Source organism: Dromiciops gliroides, chromosome 2 (assembly GCF_019393635.1).
Source record: "Dromiciops gliroides isolate mDroGli1 chromosome 2, mDroGli1.pri, whole genome shotgun sequence".
NCBI lineage: Eukaryota > Metazoa > Chordata > Mammalia > Microbiotheria > Microbiotheriidae > Dromiciops > Dromiciops gliroides.
The window spans coordinates 617676146-617698181 of record NC_057862.1 but is presented as its reverse complement, the minus strand read 5'-3'; the positions used below and the strand labels follow the sequence as shown (position 1 = coordinate 617698181).

The window sequence follows — 22036 nt, the reverse complement described above, 5'->3', positions numbered from 1 at the left end:
CCAAATTATCCTGTATTTAACTTTTAGTACTTAACCATTAGCATATGGTCTTGCTCATTAAACTGTAAGCTTCATGAAGACAGGGGCTATTTTTGTCTTTCTTTTCATCCCCAGTGCTTAGCATAATCATAAAATTACCTTTCAACTCTAAAAAAATTAAATTAAAATGGTCAAATTGGAGATAATTACTCTACCACCATTACTTCCTTGGAGAAATTTAAGCAATGCACAACACTGGTGACAAAATGGAGGCAAAGAGAGTCTATCAACTCCCTCAGCCAACAAATACTTGCCAAACAAAGAAACAGGGATAAATGTAAAGAGTTGAATTTGGGTAAAAAATCAGCCTTACACTTATAGGCTGGCAGAGATATAACCAGAAGCAGTTGATGTGAAAAGCTGTTGGGGTATTTAACTGCAAGTTTGATATGAGTCAACAGTGTGAGATGGGAACAACAAAAAACAACCAAGCTGTGATCTTAGATGCTTCATTTCAAGAGTCAGTATCCAGAAAAAGGAAGGTTATAATCCCACTGTACTCTGCCTTGGTCAGACCTCATCTGAACTGATTAATTCAAGGTACCACATTTTTAAAAGGTTTATTGACAAGCTGTAAAGCCTGCCCAGGAGGGTGATCATCTCTGTGAGGAAACTGAAGAACATGACATATGAGATTTGGCTAAAATGTTTGGGGATGTCTGACCTGAAAATCGAACAACAAGCTTTTATTACAACTCTAATATGTTCCAGATCCTGTATTAGGTGTTGAAGATGAAAAAAGAAAATTAAACAGCGCCCAAAGCTGCCCTCAAGTAGCTTACATTTTTATTAAGAAAACAACACGTAGGTTTATGAATAAAATAATAAATGAAATGAATGAATAAACTCGTGGGGTAGATGGGAGGAAGAGGATTAGAAAAGCCTCTCCCATAAGAGGTGACAACTGAGCTGGGCTTTAAAAGGAGATAAAGGTGAGGAGGGCATACATTCCAAATATTAGAAAACACATTAACAGAAAATGGAATATTGGGTCAGTCCATTGGGAACTCTGGATGCATGAAGGGAAGCCATGTTTACTAAGCTAGGAAAGGTAGGCTGGTAACAGACGATGAGAGAAAGGAGATGGGGAAGAGTATGATCGTTGTCATCAAGCATCTGACAGGCTGTCACAGAAAAGACTAGACTTGTTCTTTTTGAGCCTGGAGGACAGAAGTACAAGCAAGGGGTGGAAGTTACAGAGAGGTGGATTTTAGCTAGATATAGGGACAAAGTCACAGTTAGAGTTTCACATAAATGAAACATGATGTCTCAGGAGGTCCTTCAAACATTATCTCAAATGAAATAGTATTTGTAAAGCACTTAACACAGTGCCTGACACAAGTAGGTATCATATTTTCCCTTCCCTTTCCCTCTCTTCGCTGGAAGTTTTAAAGTAGAGGCTGTAGGACCACTTATCAGGAATATAATACAATTATTACAATTATTATTGTTATTGTTATTTATTGCATTTAAATATCATTTTAACGTTTGGAAAATATTATACATATATTATCTCATTTGGCTTTTACAACAACTCTGACATGTAGGTACTATTATCCCCATTTAACAAGGACTCTAACCACCTTGCCGTGTAAGGGATTGGAGTAGTTGATCTGTAAGATCACTCCTAGCTCTACAATGCTACGATTCTGTGATGGGGCATCCTTGTGAGTCCACCCAACAACATCTGGATTTAGATGGGAGTACTGTTGGCTGCATTTTCAGTTGAACAACCACACTAAAGAATGTTTGCTAATCAATTATTCTGTGCTAACCATCACTTAATCCACGGCACTATCTTTAATCAACATTTTGGATCAAATATCTATATCTATATAGGTATGGAGAGATCTATCTATACATAGATCTATCTATAGATCTACAGATTGAGATAGAGATATATAGATATAGCGATAGAGATAGATCTATCCCTAGATAAATCTAGAAATAGATCTATCTGAATATCTCTATATATTATCTTTATCTAGATTGATATAGATATGCATATAGATATATGACATGCATTCCAGATTTGCAATCAATACAAAGCTAGAAGGGATGCCTAAAAAGATAGATGGCAGATTCCAAAGGATATTGAAAAGCTGACAAAAATATGCTGAATCTCACAAAATGAAACATAAGAGACATAAATGTCCAATCCTTCCTTTAGGCTAAAAAAATTAATAATTGAACAAGTCTAGGATAGGGGAGACCTAGCTTGACAACAATTCATGTGAGAAAAAAAGAATCTAGAGATTTAAGTGGACTCCACATCTAATAAGAACCTTAACCTTTTGTGTATCTTCGACCTTTTGGACAATCTGGTGATGTCTATGGACCCCTTCTTGGAAGAGTTTATTTTTAGAAAATGATTGAAAGAAATGTTAAATTTCACTCAAGGTTAATGAAAATAAAGATATTGGCTTGGCTTATATTAAGAAGCCCTGGGGACAGCTAGGTGGCACAGTGAATAAAACACCGGCCCTGGATTCAGGAGGGCCTGAGTTCAAATCTGACCTCAGACACTTGACACTTACTAGTTGTGTGACCCTGGCCAAGTCACTTAACCCCCACTGCCCCGCAAAAAAAAAGAAGGAGAAGAAGAAGCCCTGCTCCAGAGCTATTGACTTTGAGTAGGTAGCACGAGGGCTGCCTATTTTTTATGTTGTTTCCATTACATCATTGGTCAACTCTTCCTTCTAGTCCTATCTCTTCAATGATTGCCTTTTATACCACTTTTGGAGGACAATTATTTGATGTACATAGGGGCAATGGGTGGATATTGAAGAGAAGCAGCTTTGGGGTTAAGAACATAAAGATTTTCTCTAATAGTTATCAATGCCTAAAGGTTGAATGGGTAATGGGCGCCCTGTCATGCAAAATCTTTAGGCAGAGACTGGATGACCATCTGGGAAGCTTCAGAGGAGACTTTTGCCCCAAACTGAAATAAAGGATCTTTAAAGTTCTTCCACTTCTAAGATTCTATGATAATATTAGTTTGCCTGAAGAAAATACAAGGCTCAGAATTAAAGATTCACCACATCTCAGAGACCTGGAAGGAATCTTACAAAGTATCTAGTATCTAGTTCAAGCTATACTGGCACAAGACACTCCACTAAAAGTATAAGAGTCATCATCCCACTTTCTCTTCAACATCTAGATGGAAGGGGAAATTCACATCAATTTCTTCATCTGGAAAATAAAGGGGTTAGATTAACCTCGAAAGGCACTTCCATCTCTAGATCCATGATCCTATGGGCTAATGGGGCATCCTATTTGACTTTTGGATAGCTCTTATTATAAAATGATTTTCTTTTCATTCATTCATTCATTCATTTATAAAGCACTTTCTTTCTGCCAAGCCAAATACGCTGCCTTGCTTTTATCCACTGTTCCTCATTCTACAAGTTTTATCTCTCCTCCACAGAAACGTCTTTCAGATACTTAGAGACATCTTCCCTAGGTCTTTTTTCCCCTAAACATCCCCAATTACTTCAACTAGTTCTCATACAGCATGAACCTGAGGTCCTTCATCATCCTGATGACCCTTCTCCGCACACTCTCCAGTTTATCATCATTATTCCTAAAATGTCATACCCTGAACTGTCTGAATAGGGCAGAACATAACTGATCCTCTACTTCTAAAAACTATACCTCACTTAAAGCCATCTAAAATGCACAGGTCTGGGGGCGGCCAGGTGGCACAGTGGATAAAGCACCGGCCCTGGATTCAGGAGTTCCTGAGTTCAAATCCAACCTTAGACATTTGAAACTTACTGGCTGTGTGACCCTGGGCAAGTCACTTAACCCCCATTGCCCCGAAAAAAAACAAACAAAAAAAAACCAATAAAATGCACAGGTCTTTTTTTTTTTTCAGAATCATGAAGTTGATTTTTTGAACCCATGTTAAATTTTACATTTATTTTTGTTGAAATTTCACCTTCTTGGATCCAACCCAACTTTCTAGTGTAATCAAAAGCCTGTCATCCACAAGAAGGATATTAGGCATCCCTTCTTTGATTTATGCCACATGCAAACATGGTAAGTATGCCAGATTCCTGAGACACTCCATTAGAGGTACTGAAATGTACCTACTATACTTTGGATCTGGGCATATAACCAGCTGCAAACCCACCTAATTGCACTATAGTCTAGACTTTCCTTCATTCATTAGTACAGCATGAGAATTTGGAAATTATTGTCAATTATAGTTGGAGTGTTCCTCGAAGCCACCTATGTAGTGACTTTCAAAATAGGAAATGGAGTTCATTGGGATGACTATTCTTGATGAAGCCAACTTTGTAACTGCCACTCCCACTTCTAGATGTTCACTCATCTTTCCTTTCATAATAAATTCTAAAATGTTGTCAGTAATAGAATTAAGCTCACTCTTAGTTTATAAAGTCTATCCCCTTCCATTTTTGAAAATCAGGACATTTGCCCTTTTTCCTGCATTTATTAAGTATTTACTACTATATGCTGTATATTGTAGTAGGGACACAAAGAAGGGAAGAGAGAGAGAAGAAGAAGGAAGAGGAGGAGGAGGAAGAGGAGGAGAAGAAGAAGAAGGAGAAGAAGAAGAAGGAGGAGGAGAAGAAGGAGAAGAAGAAGGAGAAGAAGGAGAAGAAGAAGAAGAAGAAGAAGAAGAAGAAGAAGAAGAAGAAGAAGAAGAGAAGAAGAAGAAGAAGAAGAAGAAGAAGAAGAAGAAGAGAAGAAGAAGAAGAAGAAGAAGAAGAAGAAGAAAAGGAGAAGGAGAAGGAGAAGGAGAAGGAGGAGGAGGAGGAGGAGGAGGAGGAGGAGGAGGAGGAGGAGGAGAAGGAGAAGGAGAAGGAGGAGGAGAAGGAGAAGGAGAAGGAGAAGGAGAAGGAGAAGGAGAAGGAGAAGGAGAAGAAGAAAGGAAGGAAGGCAGGCTAGCCAACCAATCCTTGCCCTTAATGGACTTACAGTCTTATCTTGCCCTGACTCGTCTCTTCCAGTGTTCACAGTTTTTCAAAGATTACTGACAATGGGTCATCAATCATATCTACCAATTCTCCTTGTACTTTAGTGTATAGTTTGTTAGAACCTGAAGTTTTTGACTTATCAAGGATAGGTATTAGCTTTTTTATTATCCCGCTACTTCTCCTGGGTTTTATGTCCCTATTAATTTTTTCTTCTGTCACATTCTAAAGATCATTCTCCTTGGCAGAAGAGGAGGAAAAAGTAAAATAAGAGTCAAGCAGCAATTCCTTCTCTCTGTCACTCATCATAATCAACCAGTCAGTCAACAAGTATTGATTAAGTGCCCGGTACTGGGAATACAAGTACAATAAATGAACACTCCTACTCAGCAATAAGCTTTCCCATCCACCTTAAGCAATGGTCTTCTCCCCTCTCTGAGTCTCCTCTTTTCCCCATTATAGCTTTTCAACAACACCCTATTTTTGATATCCTAAGCTTCTGTTGATAATCTCAAACTCACTGTAACCTTTAGCATTCTTGACTATTTTCCCCCAGCCACGCCACACTTTTATATTAATCCTGCATTTATTCCTCCTTTGCTTCAACCTTCTGCACTTGAATCTCTTAAAACTAAGTTTTGTTTGAGTTCCTGTGCACCCACATCAGTCTCTTTGGATAAGTGGTCATTTTCTCTCCATCAGAGTTGTTTCTCTCGGTGCTTACAGCTGAATGGAAACTGCTAAAAACAAAAATAAATAAATAAATAAAGATCAAAAACAAAAAACCCTTCATTTACCCGCAAAAAGCTAAAAACTCTCTTTTAGCTAAGAGAACCACGACAAAAGTAGGTTAATGCATCCTCATGGCTTTAAAATCCTCACCTAGACTGTAACAAAACTACCATACATCTACAACTGAATATGTTTGTAGTTATTATTCTTTTTAAAATGTAATACAAATTTTGGCATCTATAGATTATACTCTATTAATTTAACAAAATTATGTTTTTTAAAGAAAAGTCCCATGTGGAATCAGTGGCCTTTTTGCTGTTCTTCCATCTCTTTCCTCAATGTCCCTGTTGCGGCTACTTCCCTCATGCCTGGAATATACTTCCTCTTTGCCTCCCACCTCTTAGAATACTTCAAAATTCAGTTCAGCCACCACTTTCAACATGAAACTTTTATTGATCTACACGCTACTAATGCCCTCTGTCCTCAAACTACTTTGTATTTTTATGTATGCAGAGAGAAACAATTGGAAGAAAGAAAATCCTTTTATACTAATAGCTATCTAAAAGTCAAATAGGATTATATCTTCAATATTTGATTATACACGGACATGTTGTCTCCCCTGATAGAATGTAAGCTTCTTGAAATTAAGGGACTATTTCATTTTTGTATTTGTAGCCACAGAATCTACCATACATCTGGCACATTTTGCTCAGTGGTTTTAGTTGAGCCCGACTCTTCGTGACCCCACTTGGGATTTTCTTGGAAGATACTGGAGTGGTTTGCCATTTACTTCTCCAGATCACTCTATAGATGAGGAAACAGGGTTAAGTGACTTGCCCAGCGTTACAGAGCTAGTAAGTGTCTAAGTCTGCATTTGAATTCAGGTCGCTTCCTGGCTCTACATGCTCTATGTCACCTGGCGACCCTATGGCTGGCACTAAATAAATACTTATTGGCTGATTGATCATGCTATCACCTGAGATACTTTTTTTGCAGGGCAATGAGGGTTAAATGACTTGCCCAGGGTCACACAGCTAGTAAGTGTCAAGTGTCTGAGGCTGCATTTGAACTCAGGTCCTCCTGAATCCAGGGCCGGTGCTTTATCCACTGAGCCACCTAGCTGCCCCCCCCCAGATACTATTAACCACACCTGTTGGCTAAGTGTGACCCACAGCACCTTAAACCTGGACTTAACTTACACTCAGTGGCACTGTGTACAAGCAATGACAATAAATAGCATCTGGCTACGCAATGCCAACATTATCACACAAAGAAAAAAAATCATATATTTTTTCCTCTCTAGGCCTCAGTTTCTTCATCTGTAAATTGATTGGGTTAACCATATGCTCTCTGAAGCTCTTTCCTATGACCTGTATTTACATGTGCTGACTAAGCAAATAAGAAATTTCAAATACTACATCAAAGTCCTCCTAATAGGCCTCCAAATCTCATAGAAGAGACCATTCAACGTAGAAAGAATTAAACCTTCAATAGAGTACAAGCATACATAGACCTAGCCACCACCCCTACCTGCACAGGACACAGACACTCAGACACATACACAGTGTAGAAACTCCTGAGAAAATGCTACGGTTTTGGAGAAATTGATATAATCACCATCTTCAGGATGAAAGGTAAAAAAAAAACTGATAGAAGCTAATATCTACTAATGCCAAACCATCTAGTCAGTTCTGTCACAATTCCAGTCATCTGTCTGACTGAATGTTTAATTAGATTAACCAGATATCTTGGTATTACAGAGGTACTGTTGTAGGCAAACACCAAAATTTCTGCTTTGTAATAAGGGCAAAATCTCTTCTCTTAGACTGACTCCTGCCAACGACCATGAGCAACTATATTCTGAAACTCAATGTGACTTTGGTCCCTAGAACACAGAAATTAATTGGAAAAAAAAACAATAGAAATTAAAGAGCATCCAAATTGTGATGAAATATTATTGTGCTATAAGAAATGACAAGTAGAGTGATTTCAGAAAAAACCTGGAAAGATTTACATGAACTGATGCAAAGTGAACAGAGCCAAGAGAACATTGTACACAGTGACAGCAATATTGTTTAATAAAAAACTGTGAATGACTTAGCTATTCTCAGCAATACAATGATCCAAGACTATCCCAAAGGACTAGTGATGAAGCATACTATCTGCCTCCAGAGAAAGAATTGATATCGTTGAATACAGACTAAAACATGATATTTTTCACTTTCTTTCTTCCATTTTTTTTCTTTTATTCAAGTCTTCTTGTCCAAAATTATTTATATGGAAATGTTTTACATGATTGCACATATATAACTTATGTCTGATTGCTTCTTGTCTCAAGGAGGGGGATAGGGAAGGGAAGCAGGGAAGGAAAGAATTTGGAACTCAAAACTTTTTTAATAATGTTAAAAATTGTTTTAACATGTCATTGGGGGAAAATGAAATATTTTACATTAAGGAAAAAAAAGGAAGAGCATCCAATCCCTCCATCCATCACTCACTAACTGCACAGAGGGGCAAGCTCATGGTCATGAACAAACCCGAGCTCTGACAGCTACCAAGATCCTCAACATCTCCCATGACAGCTTCATCTATCTTGTCTTGGCCTTTAGCAGTGCCTCTGATGGCCTCGCTCTCATCATCAGCAAAGCCAAGCCCCATTGAATAGAATGTTTAAGATCACTGTCTCTCCATTACCAGGACCCACTTAGGGAGACAACAAGGCAACTAGATGCTGATGTCAAAATCTACTCTCTGTCATCTGAGGAAACTCAACTCAAGGTTACAGGCATCGACAAGTCCTGGAAACCATCATCTATGATCTAGCTCGACGCCTCAGGCTTATGATTAAGCTCACCAAGCAGATCCAGGAGCACATAGGAACTTTCACAGACTGCTCTTTGGTGTCAGCAAATAGCATGAAAAAAGGCAAGGCATTTAAGGGAGACAAAAGTGATGGAGCAGCCCATACGCAAAATACCCTACACTGCCAAACTGTTCCAGCATCCTCTTCATCTTTATTACCACCACCATCACCATCACTATCATCACCAACAGTTCACATCTATCTAAACACTTTACAATTTATAAGGTACTCTAAGTTTACTAGCTCATTTAATCCCCACAACCACCCTAAGAGGTAGATATGCTCATTTTGCAGAAGGAGAAACTGAGGTTTAGAGATTAAAAGGATTTATCAACAAAATTAGCATAATTTATCAGTCGATAAGCATTTATTAAGTGCCTAAAAGGTATGAGGTTCTGTGCTAAGTGCCAGAGATATAAAGGAAGGTTTCAAAAGACAGTCCCTTCTCTCATGGAACTCATAGTTTAATGGGGGAGCCAATACACAATCAATCATGTACAAACAAGATATAGACAGAATAAATTGGAGATATCCAACAGAGGGAAAGCATTAACCAGGATTAACTGACACAGGCAGGACTGGAACACAATTCTTGCAGATTGTTTTCCATTGGACCACCTTGCATTTACTGTTAAGTGCTAAATACTGTCCCTAAATTATTGGAGATTGTGCTGACTTGGGAGGAAGTAGAAAAGCATATCAGGAAGTCAGTATAACCTTTGGAAGACTCAAAGATGGAGTCTGCCAAGGACCTTCACATCTCCCTGGTCTACAGGGCCATAAGACTGAAGAACCCTCCCATAGGTATGCTAGACCTGGATAAGTGAAAGTCTGTATATTTTGCCTCAAACTCTTCTGTCAGTCTTGGAGAGGTCCAAGACAGAAACACAAACAATGTAGAGTGAGAACACAATCAATCTACAGTCACTGAGATGATGCTACAACATGTCCAGAGCAGAACTCATTACCATTTGTCCACAACCCACCTCTCTTCCAAGCTTCCCTATTTCATCAAGGGGACCACCATCCATTTAGTCCTGCAGGTGCACTTCCTCAGCATTACCCTGATTCCTCACTCTTGCTCACCCCACATTTCCAATCAATTGCCAAATCATGCTGTTTCTACCTCTACACTGTCTCTCCCACTGTCCCCTTCTCTTTACTCACACCTTTCTTCTTCTATCTCATTATTTCATACCTAGACTATCCCAACAGGCTCCATGCCTCCAGTCTGACCTCATTCTCATCCACTCTCCACAAAGTTACTAAAGTTATTTTCCTAAAGTCGGGGTTTGACTATATCAATTATCTTCTTAAACTTCATTGGCTTGTTCCTCCTTGTAGGATCAAATATAAATTTCCCCATTATTTTATAGCCATTCACAACCTGATCCCAACCAACCTTTCCAGACTTACTATATATCACTACCTCTTTCACACAATTTCTAGCATAGTCAAAATGGCACTCTTGCTAACATTCACACAACACTCCATTGTCCATCTCTGGGACTTTGTACAGGCTGTCCCTCATGCCTACAATGAATTTCCTCCTCACCTCCGCCTTGTTTCCTTTAAAACTCAGCTCAAGCACAATCTTCTACAAGAATGATTTCCTGATCCTCCCCAGGTGCTACTCCTCCCCCAAAAAACCTGTATTAATTTTGGCTATCTTCCATATTTGCTCATATATGTATATATCATCTCCCCTTCTAGAATATAAACTTCTTGTGGATAGAGACGGTTTCACTTCTGTCTTTGTATTCCCAGAGCAAGCATATAGTAGGTACTTAAATCCTTGTTGATTGATTGATTGATTGAGCTCATTTTTAGCTTTCCACTGGCTGTCCTGCATAATGAGAGGCCTCTTCCTTCTCCTCTTCACCTTCTGACTTCCCTCGTTTCATTCAAGCCCACAGCTAAAACCCTACCTTCTTCAAGTCTTTTCTGATTCCCTTTAAACCTAGTGCCTTCCTTGAGTTTATGGTTTTCTTTTGTTCTTTGTGTCTGTGTGCCTCTATCTCTGTTTCTCTTTCTTCCCTTTCTCTCTTTGTCTCTCTTGCTCTCACATATAATTAAATATATACATATATGTATGCATACATATGTATTTTATCCGTGCATAGTTCTTTGCATGCTGTCTGCCCTCAATGTATTATGAGCTTTTTGTTTTGTTTTTTTGTCTATCCTGTTTTTGTCTTTCTTTGTATACCTTGGTCCATAGTAAGTGGTTAATTAATACTTGTTGACTCAACAGCTTCAAAAGGGTGAACTGGAACAGAAATGCCCTGCTAAGAAGCCAGGGCAGTGGCGGGGCCAAGACAAGCCAGCTGGAGCCCAGAGAACAGAGATGGGAGAAGAGCGGACATCCTTTAAGTAAAGTCACAGAGCAAAAGAGGGGTGCAGTCCCTGCAACATCTAGAGTTGCAGATCTCTGGATGTATTTCTTTGTACTCCTTAGTGAAAGAGATGGCTGGATACACCTGGGGCCAAAGAAGCAGTGATGGGCCGGGGCATGTCCTAATGAGGGTGACCAGGAAAACAGGGCATAGGACACCATGTCATGGGAGAATAAGTTAAAGAAACTGGGGGTGTTTAGCCTAGAAGAGAGAATACTAAAAAGGGGGGGTAGTCTGTTGACCTCAACTACCCAAAGGGCTATCAGGTAATCCCAGATACAGAAATAAGAGCAATAGATAGACATGGAAGAGACGCAGATAAAGGTTTCATATAAGAAAAGATTTCCTAATCTAGTGGCACCCCAAAGGTAGGTGGGCTACATGAAAAAGTGCTGAGCTCTGCATCACTGAGGGGTGGGGAGTGGGAGGGGGCTTCAAATAGAAGCTGGATGTCCACTGGTGAGAAATATGGTAGAAAGGATTCTTGATTGGGAATGGTTGGCCTAGATGACCTCTGAAGGGGGCCTGATGAAGTTATAACTACTTTTATTGAGTTGTATCTGAATCTTCCTAATCCCATTTGGTTTTCTTGGCAAAGAGACTGGAGTGGTTTGCCATTTCCTTCTCCAGCTCATTTAACAGATGAGCTGGGGCAAACAAGGTTAAGTGACTTGTCCAGGGTCACACAGCTAGTAAGTGTTTGAGGGCAGATTTAAATTCAGGAAAATGAGTCTTCCTGCCTCCTGGCCCAGAGCTCCATCCACTGCGCCACCTAGCTGCCCAGATTAAGATTACAGTGGTCATTTTAAATAGCTATAGATGAAAACAGAAGATAACTTGAACATAAGAGGAAAAAGCAAAAGAGAAGCAATGCCCAAAGACACAACCAAGCTTCCCCTCCCACAGAATAGAAGCTTCTTGAGGGAAGGTATTCTTATTTCTGAGTTTATTTCCCCAGTATCTGGGGCAATGCCCAGCACAGAGCAACCATTTAATAAATGCTTCTTCAATTAAACTGAATTGACCTGAATTAACAGGACTGGATGATTCAGGGAAGAGCTGAACTAAACAACTTCCAAATCCCTTCTAAATCTAAGAGCTTATGGTTCTAGAAGGCTGCTCCAGATGCATATGAATTTTACATTAACTTAGTAACCTGAAACCCTCTTCCCAGTAAAAGTTATAACCAATGGCCTACTATGCGTCCTTCCTCTCAGAAAATTGTTCCTTATTATATGAGTTGAATGAACACATGTGGTGAAGTATCTTTGGCATCGTAAGGCTTAGGTATCATTCCCGGCTCTGCTACTTGCTGCCTCTATGAGCTTGGGAAAATCACTTAAATCTCTCTAGACCTCATTTTCTTCATTTGTAAATTGAGGTGAGACTACAAGACCTCTGAAGTACCTTCCGACTCTAAATCTATGGTCCCCTAATTAAGTGATCTCTAAGGGGCCTTCCATTTCTAAAATCTGTGGTACTATAGGTCCCACAGGAATGTGAAAAGCAAAAAACAAAAACAAACAACAAAAAAAAAACCCATACATATTTGGCAAAGCTTCCACCAAAGTTCTTCTTTTATCAATACTTCACCATTATATGATGGTAACTGCATTCTCAAAAAAAAATTGACAGTAGAACCAAAGTGCTAAAAAGATCCCATTTTATTGGAAAGTCTTCAGGTTTAGGCACTGCCGTGGTTCATGTGTCTTTGGACACATGGATTCATGTGTCTCCGTGTTCCCTGAGGTTATTTTAGACAGGTTCATCATCGGGGAAATGGACACCAGAAAATGAATTTTCCTGGCCAAGAAGCTCATAAAACTGTCTAAGAAAATGTATACAGCTCAAGATCTGTGGCAGTGAAGAGCATCCTGGGATATTCACACCAGGGAAGTCGCAGGTTTTTGTTTTTCAAGTCCTGAAATTCAGCAATTTTCATACATGTTCTAGAATCTTCTCCACCTCCAGTTCATTAACTTTGGTTCTAAATGGCTTAGGTCCATAGGTCAGCAAGAAATGAACTGATAGGATGTTTTTGGACATCTTTATTGGTGAAGCGGTTGGGTTGATGATAAGAGACACACTTTTACCAGGTGGCTGGTGCCAAAGCAGAATCAGTGAGTCCAAACCTTTCCACAAGAGGAGGTGGAAAGTGTGAACCCCGTAGGGAATGGGTCTAGCTGGCTCACTATGAGGTCATTTAGGAGAAGTGTGATGTAAATCCGGCCAGCTTCTAACACACCTTCAGAGGCCTTTATAGAGGCCCAGAAGGGTTTCCACATGCAGATTTATCTACTCTATTCCATGCTTGAGTCATTCTCTGATCATCCTAAAAGGCTCCCTTGTAATAACTTAAGTAGGCATATGAAATATTTCAAGGAATCATTCAGCCAATTGAGAAGGTGAAACATAGGCAGTAGAGTAACAACTCAGCTGGAAGAGAGACCAATTGGAGAGCCAACGGCATAGCTAAATCACCTCCCTCAAAATAAGGGAGATGCAAGCTAAATACAGCCCTCAAATCCAAACAAAAATACATTTATTTTTCTCCATATTGGTTGCTCGAAAGCCTAGGGGAAAGAACTAAAGAGGTGTTATCAGAAGTTTATCATCATGATGAACCAGTTTTTGTAGGATACTGCTTTTTGTCCATGAATTGAATTCCATACACATTTATTAAGTATCTATTGTGTTTCTGGCACTCAATCCTTTGGAATGGACGTGAAAAACTATTTTCTGTAGTTTCATACACTAATGATAACATTTAGTATTCATACAGTATAGATATCATTGATTCAGAAAGGCTTTAGGGAAAGCCCTTTTTTTTTTTTCAGGGCAGTGGGGGTTAAGTGACTTGCCCAAGGTCACACAGCTAGTAAGTGTCAAGTGTCTGAGGCCGGATTTGAACTCAGGAACTCCTGAATCCAGGGCCGGTGCTTTATACACTGCGCCACCTAGCCGCCCCCAGGGAAAGCCCTTTTTGAAGAGAGGACTTTAGAATTACATTACTCATGAATTCTGTGCAATATTGCAGGGTTAAGTACAAAATGTTAGGGATACAAATATGAAAACAAAAATTACACAAAGCCTGCCTTCAAAGAGCTTACAGTTTTACTAAGAGGATGGGTTATAAGAATATAAAATAAATCAATATTAATATATTTCAAGTTTTGTTTGAGCTGGACCTGCAGTTTCCTTAGTACAGGAAGACAGACCTCTTCAGTTGCAGATCAACAACCCATGATCTTAGAGAAAGGGTAAGTGACTTGTTCACAGTCACACCCTATGTGTCAGAAGACTGGAATCTAGGTCTTCCTGACTCTGAAGCTGGGTCCTCTATCCACTAAGTCATGCCACTCTTGAGTATCCTAACACAAGTTAAGTATAATGTTAGAACACTGCTTCCTTTCCTAGATGTCCACTAACAATTCCTTTGATAACACTCAGTAGGATTTTGCCAGGAATCTTCAACAGATCTCTCTTTACTGTGGCTAGACCACATCGGTTTCCAGCGACCTAGAATGCCTGCCACCTTAAAAATAATGGGAAAGGACAAAGGGCAAAGAAATCCAGACAAAGCATTGGTGGTGCAGCAGTTAGAATGTCTGATAGAAGGCTTGGAGTAAGAAAGACTAGAGCTCAAATTCTGTCTCAGACACATACTAGTTTTGTCTCTTACTTCGCCTCAGTTTCCTCACCTGTAAAAAGGGTCAATAGAAGATCAATAACTCCAACATCCTGTGACTTCCCTCACATTTGCAATTACGTTTAGACACACATGGAAAAATTCTGCCAACAAATTTAGACATTAATTTTGATATATATAGCATATAGCATTCCCTCTCAAGCCATCTGCCAGTATGGCAACCCTGTTTGCCTCAGTTTCCTCATGTGTCAAATGAACCAGAGAAGGAAATGGCAAACCACTCCAGTATCTTTGCCAAGAAAACCCTCAAAAGGGGTCAGCAAGAATTGGACATGACTTAACAACAAGAAGAGGTGATTAATGGTCGATTGCCCAAACTGAGCCCAATCCAACATCATGGAAGACATTTGCAGCTCTCTGATGACTCAGGAATTAGCAATAGATCCAAGTAAAGCTAATTGCAGAGGGTACCTCCCTAAGTTTTTCTGTCCAAAATCACCTGACTAATTCACCAAGAAACCACTATCCACTCCTACAGCATCAAAAGGGCAAGAGAGAGAGAGTTTGCTACAATCATGCAAGGAACACGAGTGGGGTCAATTCTTTATCCACTCTAAGTGTAATTTCTTGAGAAACCATTTTATGTTCACCTGAGTAGGACATTAAATTAATTCAGTCCTATCATTTAAAATGAGCCCCATTTTGTTTTGATTGTCTTTCAAGGTTAATCAATGTACTACAGCTCTAAGGATTTCTCTCTAAATCACAAAAAGTCTTATTCACAAAAAAAATGAACAAACAAGTTACTCAATTTTACACTTAAAAATTTATATGCCAACAAATGGCTTACATACTGTAATCATTCTTTTGGGGGGGGGCAATGAGGGTTAAGTGGCTTGCCCAGGGTCACACAGCTAGCAAGTGTCAATTGTCTGAGGCCAAATTTGAACTCAGCTCCTCCTGAATCCAGGGCCAGTGCTTTATCCACTTCACCACCTAGCTGCCCCCAATCATTCTTGATAATAAGTTTGGGTCAACAAATTAGTTTCTCCTTGTACAACATATAATGTAGATAGAGGCAATAAAAATGTTTAAGCAGGCCAAGCTCTACTCATGCAATTCAGACATTTTTATAATGACAAAGTAAATGCCTACTGCTACAGAAAACATATTATAAATATCACAAATCTAGTACAATTGCCTTGGACCACAGAAGGGATTATTAATGGAACCTGTCCAGGTTCTGAACTTCAGGATGAACTTTGAGGTACTTAACTACTCCCTAGGTACCTCTTAAGAGTTCTATACAAGGACTCTAATTACCAATGATAAGGAGGAGATAAGCCTAGGTAGCAGTTTATCTTAAAAAGATCTGAAGGTTTTAGTGGACTGCAAGCTTTGTATGAGCCAAGATTATGATATAGTACTAAAAAAAGCTAATGCTTTCTTACACAATATTAAGAGAGCTATAACTTCTAGGAATAAGGAAGTGATAAGTCTCAATATATTCTACCTCAATCATACCACATCTAGAATATTGTGTTCTGGCCATCACAATTTAGAAGAGGACATTAAGAGGCTGGAGAGCATTCAGAGAATAGCTCCCAAGAAGGTGAAGGTCTGTAAGAGAATTAAAAGGAACAGGTGACACATCCAATGGAGAAGAGAAGACTTGTCCTATCTGGCCCCAAATGGATGGAATAATCAGAGACAAATTTGGACTTGATGTCAGGAAAAACTTCCTAACAATAAGATATATACATAAGTGAAGTGGGATGCTTTTAGTAGTGATGTCCTCCTTCTTTGGAGGTCTTCAAGCAGAAGGCGGATGATGACTTATTAGGAATGGCATCATAGTAATTCTTTCTCCAGTTAGATGCCTTTCAACTCTAAATTATTATGCAGAGAAGTCTTAAAGTGTTGGCATTTAGTCTACAGTTTCCAAATTTCAAAGGGAAAGAACATGAAACCTCCCAATATACTCTCCTGATATCTTTAGATTATATTTGTTTTTCATGTCACGGTCAGTAGGTCTTGAAGTGATTTGTGTCCTGAGAGGAAGGAGGAATAAGAGAGAGACAAGGCACACATTCTACTTTCTAGTAGACGGTAAGCTCCTTGAGGTTAGAGATTGTTTCATCTTTGTGACCCCAGTGCCTAAGCTTAAGGCCTACTCCGGCGTCCTATTCTGGTTTGGAGATGACCCTTGAAGGATGTATATGTTGTTATGGCACATATACATGTATACACATGTAAATATACACGCATGTACATACAAATCTATATACACACATTTAAAATATGTGTATGTGTATATACATTATTTATATGTATATGTACATATAAATTTGGATAGATACGGACATGGACAGGGACATGGACATAGATATTTTGGCCATAGCAACTCTTGAAGACCAACTCTGAAGTCATAGGGAGTTGGTGATCAGCATTGATAGAGGTGGTCCACAGTGGTGAAACTGAAGGTTTTATTGCAATATTAAGATACTAATTCCATAGTCCCAGCACTGACCATGGGTACTAGCACATAGTAAGCATTTTATAAATGATCATCCGAATTGATAAAAGATAAGGTTTCCTCTTCTAAAAAATCATTGAATTGATGTGCATCTTCACTGCCTATTATGAAATTTAGAATGGGAAGGAACCTTAGAGAAAATTTAATCTAAAATCTTCATTTTATAGATGAAAAAAATTAAGATTGTGAGTTGCAGAGTGAAGACTTGAACCCAGGATCTGACTCCAAATTCTGCCTCTCTTCCATAAACTCACAAAACCACAGAATCTGTGAGTTAAAGAAGACTTCAGAGGTCAATTGGTCTAACCCCCATCTAAACAAGAATACAGCACTTCAGGTTTTGCTTGAAGCCCTCCAGCAAGGGAGAGTCCATTATCTGCCAAGGCAGTCCATTTCACTTTTCAACAGTTTTTGTTAGGAATATTTTTCTTTATATCCAAGCTTCTCTGCAACTTTCTCCAACTATTCCTAGTCCTTCCATCTGAAGCCAAGCAAAAGTTGAACCTTTCTTCCACATATTGTTGTTGCTCAGTCGTTTCAGTCTCTTCATGACCCCATTTGGGGTCTTCTTGGCAAGATACTAGAGTGGTTTACCATTTCCTTCTCCAGATCCTTTTACAGATACGGAAATCAGGGCAAAAAGAGTTAAGTGACTTGCCCAGGATCACAAAGTTAGGAAGTTTCTAAGGCCAGATTTGAACTCAGGAAGATGAGGCTTCCTAACCACAGGCCTATCCACTGTGCCACCTAGTTGCCCTAGTTCTTTCACGTGAAAGCCCTTCAAATATTTGAAGTTATCCATCACGTCCCCTTCAATATTATCTTCTCCACATTAAACATTTCCAGTTCATAGAATCAAAGTTTGTTGGATAGAAGGAACCATCAAATCCATTCCATTGGCTCCTTAAGGGTAGAGACTGCCTTTTCCTTCGTTTGTATTTCCAGTATTTAGTACAATGCCTGGTACATAGTAAGCACTTTTTATTAAATTGAACTGAATTGAAGATTTTTACAAATGAGGTCCAAAGAAATCAGATGACTTGCCCAGGGTCTTAAACAACTAATAATTGTCTCAAGTGGAATCCAAATGCGGGTCTTCCTGACTCCAAGTTCAGCACTCAGTCCACCAAACTGTGCTGACACTTCACCCAGTCTTTGTACTGCATGGTGTAGAAGTGCTTTCCCATTGTGGCAGCCCTCTTGTGAATGGTCTACAGCAATGTCCTTCCCAAGATGCAGCACTCAGGAATAGACACAACACTCTACCTATGGTGTGGTCATGACAGCGTACAGGGGAACTATCACTATCTCATGCCTAGAAGATAGACCTTCCTCTTTGCTCTGCTGACATATTGAGTTTACAATCCACTAAAGCTCCCAGATCTTAATTCATATGAACTACAAGATAACGACAGAGATCACACATTGAGATTGAGATTGAGACTTGGAAGGCCCTTCAGAAGTCATCTGGTCCAACCCTCTAATTTTGAAGATGAGAAAATTGAGATGAAGGGAGATTTAAATGACTCCCCCAAGGCCACATGAGTAGTAAATACTAGAACTGAGACGCCAGTTGAGTTCTACCTGGATTCCAAATTCTGTATTCTTTCCACTATGCCATGTTGTATCCTTCACGATCGATCCATCCTGAACTCTGACATTGATTTTTTAACCCAAATATAAGACTTTACATTTATTCTCATTAGTTTGGAGTCACCTCAACCTCCTTGTCAAGAACTTTAGCTCTTGCCTCTGTAACATAAGGAACACAGATCTCTAGGACACTCTATTAGGAAGCTTGCATTGAATCAGCTTTGGGTCCAGCTTTAGACCAGTTCTGAATTCATTTCTTTGTATGACTGTCTAACCTACCTCTCTCCATCTTTTTCTTACAGAAACAGCATGACTAACTGTATCACCTTCTTTGCCAAAATCTAGTTTACACTGTCTCCTTGAACTATCCAATCTAATAACCTTGCCTCCAAAAGGAAGTAAGACTACTCTGACATGAACTATTCTTGAAGCAATTCTGGATCTTTTTTATCCCAATATAGTCTAAAATTCTGCCAGGAATCCCCATCAAATCTCTCTTTGCTTTGACTGGCTCTTGGATCAAAAACAATTGCCACAGCCTACTACCCCAAAACCAACACACTATGGAGAGAAGACAACCACGTGCTCTGCTACAATGTCCAGATCACTCCATCTCTTCCTGTTCCCACCTTCCCCTCACCTCTTTGACACCTGAGAGGAAAAATAACGGTGACTTTGCTGTTCCTTCTGCAAAAATTAGCTTAGCCTCCTTCTCACCCTCACCCACTGTCATGGAGACCATGACTGTTCCACTCAAGTCTGCCAGCTGTCTAGAAGGCCTTCCTACAAGGGAAGCTAAATAGCTCAACTCCTTCATGTTGGCAGTTCTCTTTTTGTATCAACCAGCCAAACCATCTTCTGGAAAAGCTTCAGCTTTCTGAATAAGCCCAAGTCAATATGTAGGATGTAGGATGGCTGCAAGGACTTGAAGTTTATAAAGGCATCTGTGGGTGTTCCTTCCCAATTAGACAGAAGAAGTAGATAGCCAGAGCCCCTCACATGACTCAGACCAGGTTTGGGACTCTGCTCAGAGATAGATGATCAAGGAAGTGGTCTTCATCTCTGCTGACAGCGAGTACTTTCCATGTCCTCAAGAATATTTCACTAATTATCTAGAGAGTTTCAGATTGAAGATCCCAATTAAAGTCCTCCTCAGCCCTAACCAGCAAACTTCCTGCCTGAGAGGTAATGAGCCGTGATAGACAGAATGCTGGTCAGGAAGCCCTGGCTTTAAACAATGTCTCTGACACATTCAGGCCATGAGCCACGGGGCAAATCACTTGCCCTTTTAGTACCCTAGGCAAAAGTCTAAAAACTGCAGAGAAGATGCTGATGTGTATTGGTAGGGGGACTATCCTCACCCGGAGTTCCCTATGCTAATGAAATCACAGGTCCAGTCCCTATCTCTATCTATTCCCCTTTGCCAGGTTCTGGTCCCTCACTAAAGGAGGAATCAAAGGAGAAGAAAGTGATTTGGGTGAGGGGCTAAGGGAAGAACCTCTTGGGGTTTTGTTTGTTTTCAAATTAATATAATCCTAAATGGGTATAGGAAAGTCAAGAACTGGTTCACAGCCAGCTCCCCACTGGCCACTGGGTTCCCTTCAGAGTCCCACAAGACGCCAAGCCCAAAGTCTCCACTCGACATTGAACTTCTTCGGATACTTGAAAACTTTCCCAAGCTGACCATCACCGGTTTGCTACCAGTAGCCAAGGGGGAGGCCCCAAGGGCAATAGTCACACCTGAGGTTCTCAAGAAACAGGTCTTCCATTGGTGGCTTTCCAGGCTCTCTTCCCTCCACAAAAGGCTCCTGCCCATCCCCCCCCTCCTCTTGCTCATCAATGGGTGTGGCATCCAAAAACACACCTTCAAGTCCCCTGGAGACTCCAGGCCTCACAGAGGCAGCAGGTGTGGGGAGGTACATGACCCAAGTCCCTCCAGTCTTTGACCACATCCCAAATAGTGCCAAGGAGGTCCTCCTAAACCCCTTTCTCCACCTCCAGACTGGACTACCACCCCGTCCAGGATGAATATACCGCCTCTACCAAGCCCGTCCAGATCGGGAGCTCACCCGCGGCCCCCCTGCCGGCACTCCCTCTCCGACGGCCACCAGCTCCCCTCGGGAGGCAGAGGGAAGGAATTCACTCGCTTCACACCCTTGTCGCCCTCCACCCCGCCACCCCCCAGTCACCACGCAGCCCTAATCTGCAAATCCGGCACGTCCAGCTCCGACTTTACCTGGACTTTCTCCACTCTCTGCAGCCGCGGCTCCTCGCGGTAGTAACACCTCCCACGGTACCGCTAACTCTCCCCCTCGTCCTCCCGCCCGCCTTTCCTCCCTCCCTCCCTCCCTTCTTCCTCCTCCTCCTCCTCCTCCTCCTCCTCCTCCTCCTCCTCGTCTCCCTCTTCCTCCTCCTCCTCGTCTCCCTCTTCCTCCTCCTCCTAGTCTCCCTCCTCCCCCTCCTCCTCCCCTTTGCAAGGCCTTGGGCTGGCGCAAAGTAGCCTGAGTTCGAGAGTGGGGAAGAGAAAGAGGGAGCAAGAGAAGGAGAGGGAGGGAGAGAAGCAAGGAGGAAGAAGAGGAGGAAGAGGAGAAGGAGGAAGGGGAGGAGGGAGGGGAGGATCGCTCCATCCCTCGCGCCCCCTTCCCTTCCCCTTCTCCAGCCCTCTGCCGGGAGAACTCCGGAGGGTCCCTGCGCGGCCGGCCGCGGCCGCGGCTGCCGGCTCGCGGGGCTGAGCCGTAGCGTACCTCGTAAAGGTCCCCCGAAGCCATGCTGGGCTGCGGAACTTGGCTGGCTCTCGGTGCGTGTGCCTGGGGCTCCCCGCGCCCTGCGCCCCGCTCTCGTCGGCTCCTGTCTCTCCTGCGAGCTCGCTCTGCTCCTGGAGTGTGAGTGTGTGTGCGTGCGCGCGCGAGGGTGCGAGTGTGCGAGGAGTGCGAGTGTGCGAGTGTGGGTGCGAGTGAGTGTGTGTGTGTGTGTTGAGTAAACTGTGTTTTTGCAGAATGACAGGCTCTGGGGCTGCCTATGCGCAGAATCAGAGCGAGAGGCGGCGAGGCTGGCGTAACAGCAGAGGCGGCAGCGGCGGCGGCGGCAACAGCGGCAGCAGCAGCAGCGGCGGCGGCGGCGGCAGCCCCCCCCCCCCCCGACCCCCACCCCCGGGAGCTCAGCCCAGCGAGCGAGCGAGAGAACGCAGCCCGCCTCGCCGAGCGCAGCTGTGCCCTGCCCGGAGCTGCCCGGCCGCCCTGGCGGCAGCAAGCTCCCTCCACCCTCACCCACCCCCCACCCAGCCCGCAG

The 22036-nt window shown here is 41.6% G+C and overlaps 1 protein-coding gene across 4 annotated transcripts in view; it reads right to left on the bottom strand.

Annotated features, from left to right (window-relative positions):
- Positions 1 to 21796, bottom strand: part of CDYL2 (chromodomain Y like 2) — a 219603-nt gene extending 197807 nt beyond the window's left edge. For all 4 annotated transcript variants that reach the window (XM_043989297.1, XM_043989296.1, XM_043989299.1 and 1 more), the window contains exon 1: positions 21493 to 21796. In XM_043989297.1, coding sequence (XP_043845232.1) covers positions 21493 to 21516 — 24 coding nt within the window. In that variant the 5' untranslated portion in view covers positions 21517 to 21796. The remainder of the gene's footprint in view (positions 1 to 21492) is intronic.
- Between the last annotated feature and the right edge of the window lie 240 nt (positions 21797 to 22036).